Raw genomic sequence first — 18,927 nt, 5'->3', positions numbered from 1 at the left:
CCCACAAGAAAAGTCACGCTGTGATTAACCAGTAGTCACTTGAGTGTCAGCGAGAGACATGGAGGAGTCGCATGAGTGACGTCACTTGGGCAGTATAGTCTCGCGTTATCAGACTGTTGCCTCTCGCAATTTCCAAAAGCTTTCATCATACAGTCTGGAGCAACGGAAGAGCTGTCATGAGTAAACTATAAAGCGGAAGTGGAGCCTCCTCGCCACTTCCGTTTTGTCTTTACAGTCGCGCACATTTATCCTAATATAAATAGAAATCATCTAAGCATATAGCTTGTTGCTTAGAAAATAAAATAAAAAATAAGCTCTAAAGATATTTTAAAATATATTTTCGTGAACGGAAATGGCAGCTTCCTTACTCGGATTTTGGGAGCTGTAGTTCCAGACTCTATATCATTCGGAGATTGTGGAATAGTTGTCTGGCCGAGACGCAGCGTGCCTTCTGTAAATGCCTTCAGCACTTCCGCTTGACTTCCTGCCTTCAATGGAGACACGTTGCTCCAATGAACTGCATCTATTTTTTTTTATATGTTATATGTGTGAAATGGTGGTGAACACACTGTAACTCAATCCTTCCTGTCTCTCTCCTCATGGTGTCCTGTTTCCTGTGCTTTCCTGTGGACGCAGCAACCAGGACAGGTTAGTACTTCCTGCATGAAACCCTGTATCTTCATTTCAGCATTGGTCTTTGTTTTTGTTTTTTTTAGATGGAATGCCATGATACCCCCTCCCCTAAAACATGATCAACAGTCCATCACCATCACTATGATTATACTAGGAGTCACTAATGTGGTGTATTTCGATTGGGCCTTTTGACTCAATTAAAGGCTTTCAGCTTTCAGGAAGAAACCAAAAATTCACAGGGAAGACATATTTAATATTATAACCACACCTGGGGGTCTATTAGAGCAATGTTAACTCCATAGACACATCTACAAGCACGTGCCACATCTTGTGACGCAGGTATTTCTTTTCTGTGTGCGTGAGTATTGTGTGTGTGCTTGCGTGCATGCATGCGTGTGTGTGTGTGTGTGCGCGAGAGAGAGTGTGCATGCGTGGGTGCGTGTACGTGCGTATGTGTACAGTATGGATCCGGTATGGTTTCTGTCTTGTGGATGTGTCCTCATTGCATGTCATGCCGTCTCCAGGAAGCGAGCGTCTCCGTCAGCTACAGACCAACACTGTGTTGTCTTATGTCTCCAGGAAGCGAGCGTCTCCGTCAGCTAAAGACCAACACTGTGTTGTCTTATGTCTCCAGGAAGCGAGCGTCTCCGTCAGCTAAAGACCAACACTGTGTTGTCTTATGTCTCCAGGAAGCGAGCGTCTCCGTCAGCTAAAGACCAACACTGTGTTGTCTTATGTCTCCAGGAAGCGAGCGTCTCCGTTAGCTAAAGACCAACAACACTGTGTTGTCTTATGTCTCCAGGAAGCGAGCGTCTCCGTCAGCTACAGACCAACACTGTGTTGTCTTATGTCTCCAGGAAGCGAGCGTCTCCGTCAGCTACAGACCAACACACTGTGTTGTCTTATGTCTCCAGGAAGCGAGCGTCTCCGTCAGCTACAGACCAACACTGTGTTGTCTTATGTCTCCAGGAAGCGAGCGTCTCCGTTAGCTAAATACCAACAACACTGTGTTGTCTTATGTCTCCAGGAAGCGAGCGTCTCCGTCAGCTAAAGACCAACAACACTGTGTTGTCTTATGTCTCCAGGAAGCGAGCGTCTCCTTCAGCTAAAGACCAACAACACAGTGTTGTCTTATGTCTCCAGGAAGCGAGCGTCTCCGTCAGCTAAAGACCAACAACACAGTGTTGTCTTATGTCTCCAGGAAGCGAGCGTCTCCGTCAGCTACACAGACCAACACTGTGTTGTCTTATGTCTCCAGGAAGCGAGCGTCTCCGTCGGCTAAAGACCAACAGTGCTCGTCCGGCATGAAGGAAGCTCTGCTGGAGCATGCCTCTGACCCTGTGGAGCTGAGACGCATCCACTACCACACACAAGGTATGCGCGCACGCACGCACAAAGGCACGCATGCACGCACGAAGGCACACACACACCGTTTTTTTTGCATCGTGACTATGACGAGCTGTGCGACCGCAATTTTTTCTTTTTATTCCTATTCTTTTTTGTCTCCCGTGGTCAGCACCTCGCCACTATTGGTGTGCGCTCCTACCCTTTTCTTTGCTTCTTTGCGCAAATCAACAAGGAGTAGGCTACTGTACAAGTGTACATTGCAGAACAAAAAACAAAATAATCGTTTTTTTATCAATAAAAAAATACCAAAGGACACCTACTGTATACACGTCCTTAGCACCCCATACGTCCTTAGCAAAAATGGTGTTAACCCATTTAGACCTGACGTCGAAATAAAATAAAAAACGTCTTCTAAATCCTGACAGTTTTCTGAAATATATCAGAAATATATATATATATGACAGTTTCTATATCAGTGGTTCGCAATATTTCATGTCGAGGACCCCCAGAATTATCTGTATTTGGCCGCCGACCCCCATCTGAAAATATGTTATTCCAGGAACCCCTCAAAGATTTGAGTTAAAAACGTTAAAAAGTTAAAAAGTTAAAAAAGAATATATATTCAAAGATTTGCACTACATTTTCTTCTATCAGCTTGTAGATCTGCTATTTTCCTTCTGACCTGAACCTGAACCTGTTGGTGGGACAGATAGAGAACGTTGATCTTCTCCTGATTTGTCTCTCTCTCAAAAAGCCATTTTAGTGTCAGAGCGTTAGGACAATTGTTTGGCTAAAGAATCGTACCCAAGGCAGGGTTCATAATGTTCACTGGGAATGAACACCTAATTCCAATTTAACCCATTCTAGAAGGGAACCCCTTTTGGTGTTTAAAGCATTATGTTATACTTTAGCTATTGGAAAAAGAGCAGATCTACAAGCTCATAGCGAGGCACCGAGTGCCGCGCTACGAGCTTGTAGATCTGCTATTTTTTTTTAACTGTGAAACGATGGCGCAAATCTTTTAATATATTTTCTTTCAAAGCAAACGTTTTTAACTCAAAGCCTTGCTTCTGGGGGGTCATACTGGAAAAACATATTTTCAGATAGTGGCCAAATACATTGGGGGTCTTGACATACAAATGTTTGAGAACCACTGACGTAGAAAGATGTTTTTGTTTTTTTTAAACTGTCAGGATTTAGAAGACATTTGTAGAATCGTCCTCAGGTCTAAATGGGTTTCCGGTCTCCTAAAGAGTTGCAGCCATGCACCTACATCACGCAGACACATATAGGGGAAGTAGACCGGAGAGATGGCGTGTCTCGCTCTCCCATTTGTTTCGGGTTTTAGAGATACAAACAGATTGCATATGGGTAAAGTTTACTTTAGTGCACTGTGGCCAAAGGTTGAATGCAGAAATCAGAGATACCGATAATTGTACTGTGGGACTGTTTCATTGCACATCAAGGTAATTATCCTCAGCTCAAGTGGAGAGCAACATGAGAGCTCTTTTCATCTCTCCCTCTCTCTCTCTCTCTCTCTCTCTCTCTCTCTCTCTCTCTCTCTCTCTCTCTCTCTCTCTCTCTCTCTCTCTCTCTCTCTCTCTCTCTCTCTCTTCTCTCTCTCTCTCTCTCTAGGCCTATTCATAGTCCACAAACCAAACTGGCACTGTCCCATATACGTACAGCATATGAGCCTATAGCCTATACTTAGAGATAACTTGGCTCAATTTGGTACAGTTATAGAATTGGCCTCCTCAGTGGTCGATTGTTCAACCCTGGTTGAACAATCGACAATCGAACAATCGAACAATCAGGCAGGCCGGCAGGCAGGCAGGCAGGCAGGCAGGCAGACAGACAGACAGACAGACAGACAGACCATCCCCCCTTCATTTTATGTATTTACGTTCTCCGTCTATAATTGCATTTCTTCATCCGTGTGTTTGCTGTATGTCTCTCTATCGCTCTGTGATTTCTCTCTCTCTCTCTCTCTCTCTCTCCATCTGCTATGTCTTTCATCTTTCCACACTCTCCCTTAATGAGAGCTTTCATCTCCCCTCACACTCACCTTTATCTCTGGGATAGAAAGTTGAGGGGAAAATAACACCACACATGTCATGTTATTGAATTATCTAATAGGTAGTTATAAAGTTATAACTTTATAAAGTTATAACTATAAACCTTATAAAGTTATTCGGTCCACAGTCAATAAGACAGAGCTAAGCAAAGCTGAGACATGTATTAAGCTACAAGTAATATCTGTATTAACCCATTTAGACCTCCCACCTTATAGCTTTTAACCACTTTAGCCCTATTTTTAGTTTTTAATCGTGAAAATGTGTGCAAATCTTTGAATATATATTCTTTCACGGCGAACGTTTTAAGTCATATGTGACCGGGTCTAGCATTGCTTCTGGGAGGTCCCTGGAACAACATATTTTCAGATGGGGGTCGGCAGCCAGTTATTATTTTGGGGTCCTTGACATGAAATAGCGTTTAGGCATAGTTTACTGAGGTTAAGTTTAGGATAGTCTTAGGTTTTGGTACCACTTTACTGAGATTAAGGATAGGAATACGTTTAGGTATAACCGCTAAGGCATAGTTTACTGAGGTTAAGGTTAGGAATAAAGTTAACTTTAACCATTTAGGCATAGTTTACTGAGGTAAAGGTTAGGAATAAAGTTAACTTTAAAGGACCACTTCACCACTTTTCAACCCATCTTCACGTAATAGGTCCTCACTAATAATCATGATAAAATGGCAAAAAAAAATTCTACTCTGTCTGTGTCTCATAGGAGGGCTGTGGGCAGTTCGGAAACCCGCCCACCAGTGACATCATCGTTAGGCAGATTTTTTTTAAACAATATGTTTTTTACTAAAATGTTTTTTATCATCGTGAGGACGATGGCTTCCTTTTTCGCATTGCAACTTTTCAAGACTAGAAAGCCTGCAGTTTCTATTAGCTTGGATTCCCCATTGATGATGTCACTGGGTTTGTAAACTGCCCACAGCCCTCCTATGAGACACAGACAGAGTAGAAAAAAATTGTGCCATTTTATCATGATTATTAGTGAGGACCTATTATATGAAGATACAGTTAAGTGCCATTCGTCTCGTCCCATTTTAAAAAAAGTGAAAAGTGGTGAAGTGGTCCTTTAACCTTATAGGGTTAGGGTTATTAGGCTTATTTTGTTGCTTTTAGGAATAGACTGAGACCATTCTGGTATAAAATCTAAACGTTATGTTGCTCAAAATTGAGCAACTAAACTAAACGAAACTGAAACCAAACTAAACTAAACTAAAACATAGCACTCGGGATTGTAGCCTAACATGTAGGCATAATAGGCTCAGCGATTGTTGTAAATGACAGCCCATTATCTCTCCCCTCCCACAGGTTCCAGTCACCCCAGTTGTCCCACCAGTCCAAGTTAGTTGTCTCTTTTTGTTGCCGTCTTTCACCTACCGCCCCCTCGCCCACCCCCATCTTTGAATATATTATTTCAGAGCGAACATTTTTAACTCAAATCTTTGCTTCTGGGGGGTCCATGGAACCACATATTTTCAAATGGAGGAAGGCGGCCAATTACATATATTTTTGAGGGTCCTTGACATGAAAATGCTTGAGAACCACTGACACAGAAACATAGGTTTTTCAGAAAACTGTCAGAATTTAGAAGGTCAAAATGGGTTAATCCAACTGCTGTTGTTCCAAATCGTTGTTCGTCCGACAGTGTGCTTCATAGCTAACCTTTTGAGTCATTCTTTGCTTATTTTTAAGAAAAGAACAATTATCACTGCGTGAAAAGAGGAGTTAACAGGCAATTATGGGCACTAGATTTGCCCGTAAACCTCAAGTTTAGCAGGCGTATGCAGTAATATACGGTAATATACAGGTGTGATGGTACAATTCGAGAGTTTGTTGGAAAGTTTAACGGGAGTTTCCTGTAATATACACATCCGTATTCCATGCTTTTTGCGCAGTGTATGGAGTGCCTTTTCGCTTTTGATATTAACACATTGCTGTAGCTATGTTGTATGGTTTAGAGACAGTCGCACTGAGGAAAAGACAGCTAGGAAGCAGAGCTGGACGTAGCAGAGACTAAAATGCTGAAGGTTCTCTCTGGGAGTAACAAGGATGGATAGGATCAGGAACAAGTACATCAGAGGAACGACTCATGTCGGATGTTTTGGAGATATAGCCAGAGAGGCCAGACTGAGATGGTTTGGACATGTACAGAGGAGGGATAGTGAGATGGTTTGGACACGTACAGAGGCGGGATAGTGAGATGGTTTGGACACGTACAGAGGAGGGATAGTGAGATGGTTTGGACACGTACAGAGGAGGGATAGTGAGATGGTTTGGACATGTACAGAGGAGGGATAGTGAGATGGTTTGGACACGTACAGAGGAGGGATAGTGAGATGGTTTGGACACGTACAGAGGAGGGATAGTGTGATGGTTTGGACACGTACAGAGGAGGGATAGTGAGATGGTTTGGACACGTACAGAGGAGGGATAGTGAGATGGTTTGGACACGTACAGAGGAGGGATAGTGAGATGGTTTGGACATGTACAGAGGAGTGATAGTGAGGTTAGAACTGTCAGGCAGGAGGCCTAGAGAAGATTTATGGATGTAGTGAAAGAGGATTTGAAGTTAGTTGGCGTGAGATAAGAGGAGGCAGAGGACAGGGTGAGATGGAGGCAGATGATTTGCTGTGGCGACCCCTGAAGGGAAAAGACCCCTGAAGGGAAAAGCCAAAAAGGAAAAGAAGAAGCTAATTCCCTCTAAAAGGGTTACAATATTTACCAGTGAGTGTCGCAATGCGACATGTTCTGTAGATCTAATAGTTTGACTAGATTTGAAATATACAGCAGCAAATTGTGATTTAGGCCTACTTCTCCCCTCCCTGGAAATGTAGTGGAGTGAAAAGTACAATATTTGTCTTCGAAATGGAGTGGGGTGAAAGTCATGAATATCCAAAAATGATCAAATTAAGAACAGATTGATTGATTGATTGAAAAATGTATCAACAGTTTGCAGAATTACAGTACATTTCAAGCACAAACTCAATACAAAGGCTGTTAACTGTGAGTGGACGACCCAATTAAGCATTACACTTGTTTACAACAGGGTCCACCATGTTCAATTCATCACAACATTTAGAGACGTACAAATAGACACTTCTATATAGACAAAGAACAGAACATCATAGATACGTGTGATTGTGTGCGTGCGTGTACGTGCATGTGCACTGACCACTGTGTGTGTGTGTGTGTGTGTGTGTGTGTGTGTGTGTGTGTGTGTGTGTGTGGGTGTGGGTGTGTGTGTGTGTGTCTCTGTGTGTGTGTCTCTGTGTGCGTGCAGGCATGAGAGAGCATCCTCCCGTCGCCATATGTGACCTGGCGGAGCATGTGGAGCGCCTCAAAGCCAACGACGGACTGGCCTTCTCCCAGGAGTATGAGGTAAAACACATATATACTTCTCCCAGGAGTATGAGGTCAAAATGTCTCATTCACTGATGCTCATTTAAAGAGTAAGACCACTTTGGTAGAGGTTTGGGTTGCCATGATGTAACTCCAAATGTGGCCAAGAAATCAAAAACAATTGCTCCTGTGATTAGAAATTATGCTCCTCGTTGACTTACATTGTATGCTGAAACAGCTCTCAAAGTCACTCTTTTAGTCCGTAAACAAACACAAACAACAGTTGATTCAGACAATATAATACATCACCAAAACGCGTAGTTTTATTCTTTTTCTAAAAGAATATCCAGCCCGGGTTTTCTTCCTAATAAAAATGGGAAAAATCAACAGGAAGTTAACATTAAAAAAAAATAAAGTTCCCAAAATGGGAATTGTAGTCCAGGAAGGAAGTCACCTTTTAGTCACCTGGAAAGCTTTAGTGTTAGTCTAGTTTTAGTCAACTAAATGTCATACGATTTTAGTAGACTAAATCTACAGTTGATTTAGTCGACTAAAATGTATTTTGGCGGGCCTTGATGCTGTCGTAATGACTTGATGATGAAAATAGCCGATCTACAAGCTCACAACGTGTCGCGCTGTGACGCGTTGTGAGCTTGTAGATCTGCTATTTTCAGCATGCAACCAAGTGTGAAAATCACTTATACTGGATCTCTTGTCCACTAGTCCCTTCTTAACATTTTAGTTTAGTTTTTATTTATTGACGAAATTGTCAATATATATATTTAGTCTTAGTGTTAATCATCATAGCTTAGTTTTCATTTAGTTAGTTTTCGTCAGTGAAAACAAACATTTTTCGTCATAGTATTAGTCGACGAAATCAACACTGATTCTGAGCTACCTTATACTTGTACTGTAAGAGGCAGTGAGGGCTTGTAAGGCTGGTGGATGTCTTACAAAGAGCAGGTCATTTACATTTAACGTGCAGCATGCTGGAACAGATAGAGGACGACAGATGGCCCGGACTGTTTATTCGCAGCACTGTGTGTGTGTGTGTGTGTGTGTGTGTGTGTGTGTGTGTGTGTGTGTGTGTGTGTGTGCGTGTGCGTGTGCGTGTGCGCGCGTACGTGCATGTAAAACAGCAAGTATATCATATTTTTATGAAAACATGCATCTCCCGCCCACCCGTCTGTCCGTCCGTCCGTCCGTCCGTTAGTTAGTCACCCACACTCCATATATGGTCACGCATCGTGACATCACGTCTCCATATATGGTTATGCCTCGTGACATCTCGTGACATCATGTGACATCATGGAGAACCAGAGATCTCCATATCTGCATATATGGAGCCGGCCAGCAATTCTACATCTGACCTCAAACCTCAAATGCTTAGATCTCCATATATGGCGCTGACCTGTTCTGACATTGCATAATTATGTTGATCCTACCCCACCTGTCCTTCCTGTTCTGACATTCCGTATGTTGATCATCAAACCATTTACAAAGACACGCTCCATATATGGCCGGTACAGAATTAATTCCATATGTTGATCCGACCCCCCCATGCCAAAGCGCCAGCGCTCGCCCAGCAGTCTGCCGTCACCCAGGCGGATGTGTGCACGTGACCTCGGGTGGTATTGTGCGTCGCCCAGTCACGATATTATGGCCTGTTGCAGTGGTGGAAAAAAAAGTAAAAAATGTCTTCTAAATCTAAGTTTTCTGAAAATGTCAGTGTTGCTCAACCTTTTTCACGTCAAGGACCCCCAGAATTATCTGAATTTGGCTGCGGACCTCCAGCTGAAAATATGTTGTTCCAGGGACTCCCCAGAAGCAAAGATATGAGTTAAAAACGTTTGCTCTGAAAGAATATATATTCAAAGATTTGCGCCACATTTTCAGGATTTTTCAAAAATATCAGATCTACAAGCTCGTAGCACGGCACTCAGTGCCGCACTATGAGCTTGAAGATCTGCTATTTTTCAACAGCTAAAGTATAACATAATGCTTAAAACACCAAAAGGGGTTCCCGTCCAAAATGGGTAAAAGTATCAATCCTGTAAATTATAGAACTACTCCGTTATACAAGTAAAAGTTCCAGAATTAAAAATGTACTTGAGTAAAAGTAGAAAAGTATTGACATAAAAGTGTACTTAAAGACAAAGTGGTCATTGTGCAGAATGTATGTATAAACATCTTTTGAAAATAGCAGATCTAGAAGCTCGCAATGTGAGTGTGTAGGAGAAGTAGAAGAAAAAATATTTGAGGTTGGGAAATACTCAAGTAAAGTAGAAATACATCAAAATTGTACTTTAAGTAAGGTACTTAAGTAAATGTACTTTGTTACTTTCCATCGCGTTGCATATCGGCTGGTGTTGTGTGTCGCTCAAGTCAGGCCTGTTTGCCTATCCTGTGGCGCTGCGCTGCGCTGCACTGCGCTGCGCTGCGCTGCGCTGCGCTGCGCTACGCACGCACGCACGCACGCACGCACGCACGCACGCACGCACGCACACTCTCTCTCTCCCCGTTTGACCTCCAGGCATAAATAACAACAGATGCTTACAGAGAGGCAGCAGGATCCGATGCCCAGAGAACGCACACACGCACGCACGCACGCACGCACGCACGCATGCATGCACGCACACACGCACAGCCACGTCTTCGAATTGCTATACTTGCGATGATCTCAATGGCATTGAACATAGGCTGAAAGTATAGCGGATTTACTACTGTAGCTCCCAACGCTTCACAGCTCATCGAGATGTGAGCTTTGAGAACTGCTACAGTTATAAAGTATAAAATAGTAACAATTATTCTAAACACTACTCTAAATGTCTATAACCCTAAACTTATCCCTGACCTCATTCTTTTCCTAATTGAAAGACTGACTCTAAAAGACATTCTTTACCATAATAAATAAATGAATGATAACAATAAAATAAATCTTGTGAGGACCAGAAAAATTGTGCTCACAAAGTCCTTTTAGTGAATTCTCTTATAGTTGTGGTGAGGCACTTGGCCCTCACAAGTAATGCATATCCACGCACGCACACATGCACGCACGCACGTACTGTACATACATACAGGCACACACACACACACACACACACACACACACACACACACACACACACACACACACACACACACACACACACACACACACACACACACACACACACACCTGTGATGTATCATTTACATATCCAGCAGATGGGGTGAACACATGCACCTGACTAATTCCTGATTTATAGTACATCTAGAAAGCTTGCAGGTCGGCTGTGTGTGTGTGTGTGTGTGTGTGTGTGTGTGTGTGTGTGTGTGTGTGTGTGTGTGTGTGTGTGTGTGTGTGTGTGTGTGTGTGTGTGTGTGTGTGTGTGTGTGTGTGTGTGTGTGTGTGTGTGTGTGTGTGTGTGTGTGTGTGTGTGTGTGTGTGTGTGTGTGTGTGTGTGTGTGTGTGTGTGTGTGTGTGTGTGTGTGTCTGTGTCTGTGTGCGTGTGTGTACGGTTGTAATGCACGTAACTCGAGGTTCGTTTGCCCCACCGACTTCAAATGTGTGTGTGTGTGTGTGTGTGCGTGTGAGCAGGCGGGCGGCTGAGTTTTGAACGTATTGGAGTTTGAGATGGATGCGTGTGGAGGTTGTGACAAGGGAGCCGTCGATGTTGAGTGAGAAGTCCTGGGTGGAGCGGGTGAGGGAGTCAGGGACCGATGATGATTATTTCGGACTAGACCTGTACGTGCCCGTCGGCCACCGGCCTACTTGACAACGATGCAACTTGGGAACCTCATAATACCCGTTCAACTATCTTATCTGTGTCCCTTTTGTGCCCATGCTGTATATGGATATCTCTGTATCGGTCTGTCTGCCTGAAGAGTGCAAACTGACTGTGAAAAGTGGACTGGTTAAGTGGGACTTGGGCTCATTAGGCCCTGCGCTGGCAGAGCCTGACCAGAGCCTTTTGTGGTGTTTCTGGACAACGGTGTATGTCACAGACTCGAGGCAGGGCACTGCACACCCTGTGGGGGTGTGGAACGCGTGTGTCAAATTTGAAGTCGGTGGGGCAAACGAACCTCGAGTTACGTGCATTACAACCGTACGCACACAGACTGAGAGGCAGGTGGTGGAGGGTGGAGTGGGTGGATGCGGTGATGGTCGTGGTGGGGAGGTATAATTGTGTGTCGTGTCATCTGCGTAGCAATGGAATTGAAGGCCGTGGTGGGCAGTGTTGATTTCGTCGACTAAAACTAAGACGAACAATCAACTACCTTTTTTTCACTGACGAAAACTAAATGGAAACTAAATGAAAACTAAGCTATGATGACTAAAACTAAATATATTCATAATTTCGTCAACAAATAAAAACTAAACTAAAATGTTGACTAGTGGACAAGAGATCCAGTATCCAGTATCAAAGTCATTTTACACTTGGTTGCACGCTGAAAATAGCTACAAGCTCACAATGCGTCGCACTGTGACGCGTTGTGAGCTTGTAGATAGGCTATAATAAGTGTCATTACGACGACATCAAAATATCAAAATACAGCGGACTGACCTCATGCTTCCTTCTATGCATGAGGAGTCCAAGCTGCTTCTTTTCACCTGACAGGGGGGAGTTTCCCTAGTAGCGCGTGGAAGGAACACGTTATTCCGACCAGTTCCTTTCCCCTCCATCAGGCAGTTTAGAGACCAGGATTACTGCATGTTTTTTTGTGAGGGTACCTACCCTAGGGGACACGGGGAGAACATGCAAACTCCACACAGAAAGGCCCTTTCGCCAACCCCGCCTTGGGTATGGGCACTGATACGGGCACGTATCGGCACGCCGAGGTGGGAACACGCTGCACGCGCCCACAGCGTCCCCAGCGGGAATCGAACCCTATCCGACGACAAGAAAAGCTTGTGGGTTCTGAGAGGCTGAATCAAATGGTGGTCTTTGTGGCTCAAATGCCGACTAAAATAATGGACCTTGAAATGAAAAGGGTTGAAAACTAGAGGGTTTAGGTGGTTAAGTACAGTACTTAAACGTATACTTAAACGTACTGAATTACTTTCCACTGCAATCCAAGTGTTGAAGATATGGTAGTTGAGTATTATGGGATGTGATAATGTGTGATTGCAGAGCTCTGTCAGTGATCAACGCGTTAAAGCAGGCAGGCATGGCATGCAGTAATGTGTGTCATTTGTCAGTGTGGTGCGATGGGAGCCTTTAACACACTGCTAAATAAGATGTGTGCACAACCCAGCTCTCCATTGTCATTATGATCGCACGCACGCACGCACGCACGCACGCACGCACGGCCACCAGCATGTCGAGAGAAAACCAGCAGGATATGTCAGCCTAAAGCATCTGTAGCTATTACTGCGTACGTGCGTTACCTGCCTGCGTGTTTTGTGGGCTTGTAGATCAGATACTTTATGTGTACCAGTGCTCAATGATCTTAGCAAATGTAAGTGTTTTTTCTCCACAAAACATCAAAAGATACACAGTTCACTGTCTGTCTCTGTCTCTGTCTCTGTCTCTGTCTCTGTCTCTCTCTCTCTCTCTCTCTCTCTCTCTCTCTCTCTCTCTCTCTCTCTCTCTCTATCTGTGTCTCTCTCTCTCTCTCTCTCTCTGGCAGAGCATAGACCCGGGCCAGCAGTTCACGTGGGAACAGTCCAACATGGACGTGAACAAGCCAAAGAACCGCTACGCCAACGTCATCGCCTACGACCACTCCAGAGTCGTCCTGGCTGCGCTGGACGGTGAGGCGGGGCCAAATGATAGCCATTGTGCCGGTGGGGCCGCGGCACCAGGGGCCCTTTGCTCTTAGGGGCGGCTGTGGCTCAGGAGGTAGAGCAGGTCGTCCAATGATCCGTAGGTCGGCGGTTCGAATCCCGGCTCCTCCTGTCCGCATGTCGAAGTGTCCTTGGGCAAGACACTGAACCCCACCTTGCCTCCAGTGGTTGCCACCATTGGTGTGTGGATGTGGGAAGTGAGGACGCTGCAGGCGTTGACTGTTCGCCGCTTCACCTCCCAATGTATGTATGAATGAATGGACCATTGTAAAGCGCTTTGAGTAGGCACGTAGTGCATGGAAAAGCGCTATAAAAATGCAATCCATTATTAGGGGGCCCTTTGGAGAAACTGGACCGCGCGGTATTGGGTTTGAGGCCCTGACAAGAGCTCCTGTGGCCTTTTATTGGCCGTTGATTGTGTTAAATAAAGATCAAAAAATGGAAAAAACTGAAAATCTCACGTGCACGGGCGCTATAGAGCGTCACCTTTCATGACGACGACAGGCCCGGAAAATAATTTCCCATGCATGTTTCCCCTAGATGTTTCAAAAAGTATGTATAACCTGCAAGCCTCGGACAAAGCCAACTCGGATTGTGACATATCATGACGACAAACACAATTGTTTGGGCCGAACAATTAATTAGATCTTAGGGGGGAAAAAAGGGCACATAATATATTGTTGCTGTCAGGTTGTTGTAGGGTGGCCCGCGGGCCATTTGCGGTCCGCAAGGACTGTAGTGACAGTTACAGGTATTGTGGTGTGATATGAAATCTGAGCTTACCACCAGTAAGACGCCCTGAGGGGGCACACACACAGCAGTCATGATTAGGATTATGTTTTCAATTTTTATCTCTACTTTTATTTTCTACCCTATAGAGAATGGAAGGCTAATATGTAACTATGAGGTATATAATTATATGCTTTTTGGTTTTTGTTTCTCTTCCAAGAAAATGGGGAATCAGAAAGTGGATGAGGAAATTGTTGCCAAATATTTTTATTTTATTTAATTTATATATCATTGTCCTGTAATGTCATTCATGTCGAATGTCATGTCTCTAAACTCGCTACATTTTCATGATTTTTCAAAAACATTATATCTGATATTTTTTGAGCGGGGTGCCCGCACTCGGCATGTATTGCTGCCGCAACACAAGCTTGTAGATCTGCTATTTTTCAACAGCTGAAGTTTAAAATAAGGGTTAAAGTTGGTTAAACGCCAAAGCGTCACACCTGTCCGTAAATAGGTTTTAATAAATTGTTTCCTTGCCAGGTGGCGGTGGCAGCTTCCTTGCTTGTCGTGGAGGTGGCTCAGGGGTAGAGTGGCCGGATGGCAACCGCAAGGTTGCCAGTTCGAACCCTCCCCCAGAGTTAGTGTCGAAGTGTCCTTGAGCAAGACTGAACCCCTAATTGCTCCCGATGTGCTGGTTGGTGCCTTGCATGGTTTCCGCCGCCATTGGTGTATGAATGTGTGTGTGAATGGGTGAATGTAATGCACAATCTATGTAAAGCGCCATCCAAGGCGCTAAATAAATGCACCGTTTACCATTTACCAGGTGTGCCAGGCAGTGACTACATCAACGCCAACTACATAGACGGCTACAGGAAGCAGAATGCCTACATCGCCACCCAGGGTCCTCTGCCCGAGACCTTCAGCGACTTCTGGAGGATGGTGTGGGAACAGAGGACCAGCACCGTCGTCATGATGACGCGCCTGGAGGAGAAACTGCGGGTAACCATTGATTGATTGATTGATTCATGCAAGATGCATTACAATGCAATTACATACAATGCATTAATCAATCGATGCACTCACCAGGCCAGCACATGACATCATACACACCTCATACTGCAATGGGACATATTTGTATGTCATGAAAGACTGATGATATGTATGATAGTTATAGACATAAATAGTTAGACAGTACACCACACAAATTATGGAAAGAGAATGAAGGTTTAGAGTTGTCCCAATTTTATACTACATAAAAAAGGGCTGACCTACAAGCTGTTAGATCTGCTATATTGCGGGCTATTTTCAGTGGTGTCCCGAAATGTTGACGTCCTCACAAGTACACAGAACGTGTGCGTGCGTGTTAGTGGTGAGTTATATGAAGTCGGGCCTGGCTGACATAGGGCTGAACAGAGTTATTAGTTATGACAGCGACCAGAAGGTTGTTGTCACAGTCTGTATGTCATGCATGGCCATGTCCCGCTGAGTCACACTGGACCACAACGTCCTCACCTCTGTCAGTGACCCCATGCTGTCGGCAGTATAGGGGAAAGTATAACCAAATACATTTATTTACTTAAGTGCTGCATGTATTCCTGAATGAAGTGTCTGGTGCTGGGAGTATGGTGCAACGCACAGGGGCTGGACCTGGTGAGAGCAGGAGCGGACCTGGTGAGACGTAGGAGGGGCCCGGACAGGAGTCAACCCACAGAGCCTAGTCCTTCCACGCGCCAGAAGCATACCTCCCAGCCCTGGCAGAGTAGTTCAGGAGGAACGGATTGTGTGGCCCTGGTTCTTCCCAAATAGGTCGAGGGTAGCTACTGGGACGTAAGTCGGGACTTGATCACCCCGGCTGGGTCACCTGAGTGAGGGGTATATGATGTTGGGAGACCCAAAACCCTGATGACCTCGGGATACATCACTGAGGATACGTCCCGCAGGTGCATCCATGCGAAGTATTTTTGTTTTGTACATAAGTACAATATTGGATAATTTGTCCTTTACTTGAGTATTTCCGATTTCCAATAATTTTACTTCTACTCCAATACATTTATTTGAGAACTTTATTACTAGTTAGTTACTTTTACGTTTTTACATTTTGATCATTATTACAAAACATACATTAACCACTTCAGCCCTATATGCATTTCGGCCATTTAAAAATAGCCGATCTACAAGCTCACGTGTGCAGCGGTGTGACATGGTGTTAGTTCAGACTAGTCATTGGTCCGACAAACGACAACCTACCTCAAACCCTAACCTAACCATAACCGCAAGCACGGGAGCAGCATCCCGCATGTCGAACTAACACTCCGTCGGAATTACGTGCGGTCCCCCATTACACTTGTTTACAATAGGGTACACCATGTACACCATCATAACATTTAGAGACGTACAAATATACACTTCTATATAGCCAAAAACAGGAAATCATCATAGAGAATGTAGAAAGGGAAATAAAAAAAATCGTAAGGACGGAAGTCTATGATCACAGAGGAGCAGTGTGTGTGCGAGGCTGCGAGCAGCAGAGCAGAGTACAGTAGACAGTAGAGTAGAAGTACTTTCTCGCATACACCGCTCTGAGAAGTACTTTCTCGAATGCACCGCTCTGAGAAGTACTTTCTCGCATGCACCGCTCTGAGAAATCCATTTTAGCTGGCATTTGAGCGACAAAGGGAATTACATATTTTGTATCTGAATAGCCCCGGGCCCCCCCCAGTGAATGAGTTAGTGAAAAGCATAAATGCGCGTTTGTCTGTCTCTTGTCATGATATCCCCCAGTCCCCCTGTCGCCGACGGGTTGATCAACAGCAGATCATAATAAGAATAATTAATGTTCTACTGTACATCTAAAATGATAGCTACCCTGTACTGAGTTTTTATTAACTTAATTCGACCTATGCCGAATTATTTAGGGACCAACTCCTCCGCCGGCTCCGTGTGTCTGTGTGGAAATGTAAATCCTGTCGCGAGGTAAGCTGAAGCGTGCGTGCGTGCGTGCGTGTGAGCGAGCACGCAAGCGACAGACAGAGTTCCACTGAGGTGTGTGATTCATTTATGGTGTAGTCTGTTTTATTATCAAATGGTAAATGGTGCATTTATATAGCGCCTTTATCCAAGGCGCTTTACATAGATTGTGCATTACATTCACACACACATTCATACACCGATGGCAGCGGAAACCATGCAAGGCACCAACCAGCACACCAGGAGCAATTAGGGGGTCTGACTTTTATGTAAATCAATATGGATATTGAATAGGAAACATAGGCACACATATGGAGAAGGTGCAGCAATAGGAGAGTCGCCTGGTGCAACTCTTTCACTCATTTTGTTAAATGCTAATATTAAAAATGTGGGTTATCGTTCAGCAATAGGAGAGTCACCTGGTGCAACTCTTTCACTCATTTTGTTAAATGCTAATATTAAAAATGTGGGTTATCGTTCAGGTCTAATGCATTTGAAATAGGGGTGTTTGTTTTCCCACTCCCCACACGGAAAGGAAATATATAGCCTACAGTATAAATGTTTGTAAACAAATCACAAATGTTTGGAAACAAATCCCAAATGTTTGTAAACAAACCTTGAAATGTTTGTAAACAAATCCCAAATGTTTGTAAACAAATCCCAGATGTTTGTAAACAAACCCCAAATGTTTGTAAACAAATCCCATATGTTTGTAAACAAACCTCGAAATGTTTGTAAACAAATCCCATATGTTTGTAAACAAATCCCAAATATTTGTAAGCAAGCCTTGCAATGTTTGTAAACAAATCGTGAATGTTTGTAAACAAATCCCAAATGTTTGTAAACAAACCTCGACATGTTTCTAAACAAACCTCGACATGTTTGCAAACAAACCTCGACATGTTTGCAAACAAATCCCAAATGTTTGTAAACAAATCCCAAATGTTTGTAAACAAACCTTGAAATGTTTGTAAACAAACCTTGAAATGTTTGTAAACAAACCTTGAAATGTTTGTAAACAAATCCCAGATGTTTGTAAACAAATCCCAAATGTTTGTAAACAAACCTCAAAATGTTTGTAAGCAAATCCCAAATGTTTGTAAACAAACCACGAAATGTTTGGAAACAAATCCCAAATGTTTGTAAACAAACCGTGAAATGTTTGTAAACAAATCCCAAATGTTTGTAAACAAACCGTGAAATGTTTGTAAACAAATCCCAAATGTTTGTAAACAAATCCCAGATGTTTGCAAACAAACCCCAAATGTTTGTAAACAAACCTCGAAATGTTTGTAAACAAATCCCAAATGTTTGTAAACAAACCTCGAAATGTTTGTAAACAAATCCCATGTTTGTAAACAAATCCCACATATTTGTAAACAAGCCTTGCAATGTTTGTAAACAAATCGTGAATGTTTGTAAACAAATCCCAAATGTTTGTAAACAAACATCGACATGTTTGCAAACAAACCTCGACATGTTTGCAAACAAATCCCAAATGTTTGTAAACAAATCCCAAATGTTTGTAAACAAACCTTGAAATGTTTGTAAACAAACCTTGAAATGTTTGTAAACAAACCTTAATGTTTGTAAACAAATCCCAGATGTTTGTAAACAAATCCCAAATGTTTGTAAACAAACCTCGAAATGTTTGTAAGCAAATCCCAAATGTTTGTAAACAAACCACGAAATGGTTGTAAACAAATCCCAAATGTTTGTAAACAAACCGTGAAATGTTTGTAAACAAACCGTGAAATGTTTGTAAACAAATCCCAAATGTTTGTAAACAAATCCCAGATGTTTGTAAACAAACCCCGAATGTTTGTAAACAAACCTCGAAATGTTTGTAAACAAATCCCAAATGTTTGTAAACAAATCCCATATGTTTGTAAACAAATCCCAAATATTTGTAAACAAGCCTTGAAATGTTTGTAAACAAATCGTGAATGTTTGTAAACAAATCCCAAATGTTTGTAAACAAACCTCGACATGTTTCTAAACAAACCTCGACATGTTTGCAAACAAACCTCGACATGTTTGCAAACAAATCCCAAAT

General features: G+C 43.3%; 1 protein-coding gene across 1 annotated transcript in view; it reads left to right on the top strand.

Annotated features, from left to right (window-relative positions):
- The window catches only part of LOC306925925 (receptor-type tyrosine-protein phosphatase F-like), a gene marked incomplete at its 5' end in the record, with an annotated part of 147,415 nt that overhangs the window by 105,283 nt on the left and 23,205 nt on the right, over positions 1–18,927 (top strand). The window contains 5 exons of the mRNA XM_079505074.1: positions 1,892–2,007; positions 5,372–5,404; positions 7,344–7,441; positions 13,016–13,139; positions 14,728–14,903. Of these exons, the coding sequence (XP_079361200.1) occupies positions 1,892–2,007; positions 5,372–5,404; positions 7,344–7,441; positions 13,016–13,139; positions 14,728–14,903 (547 nt within the window). The remainder of the gene's footprint in view (positions 1–1,891; positions 2,008–5,371; positions 5,405–7,343; positions 7,442–13,015; positions 13,140–14,727; positions 14,904–18,927) is intronic.

Source organism: Electrona antarctica, assembly GCF_951216825.1.
Source record: "Electrona antarctica genome assembly, chromosome: 7".
In the NCBI taxonomy this organism is placed as follows: domain Eukaryota; kingdom Metazoa; phylum Chordata; class Actinopteri; order Myctophiformes; family Myctophidae; genus Electrona; species Electrona antarctica.
Note: the sequence above shows the minus strand (reverse complement) of the source record. Positions and strands in the feature narration are given on the sequence as shown.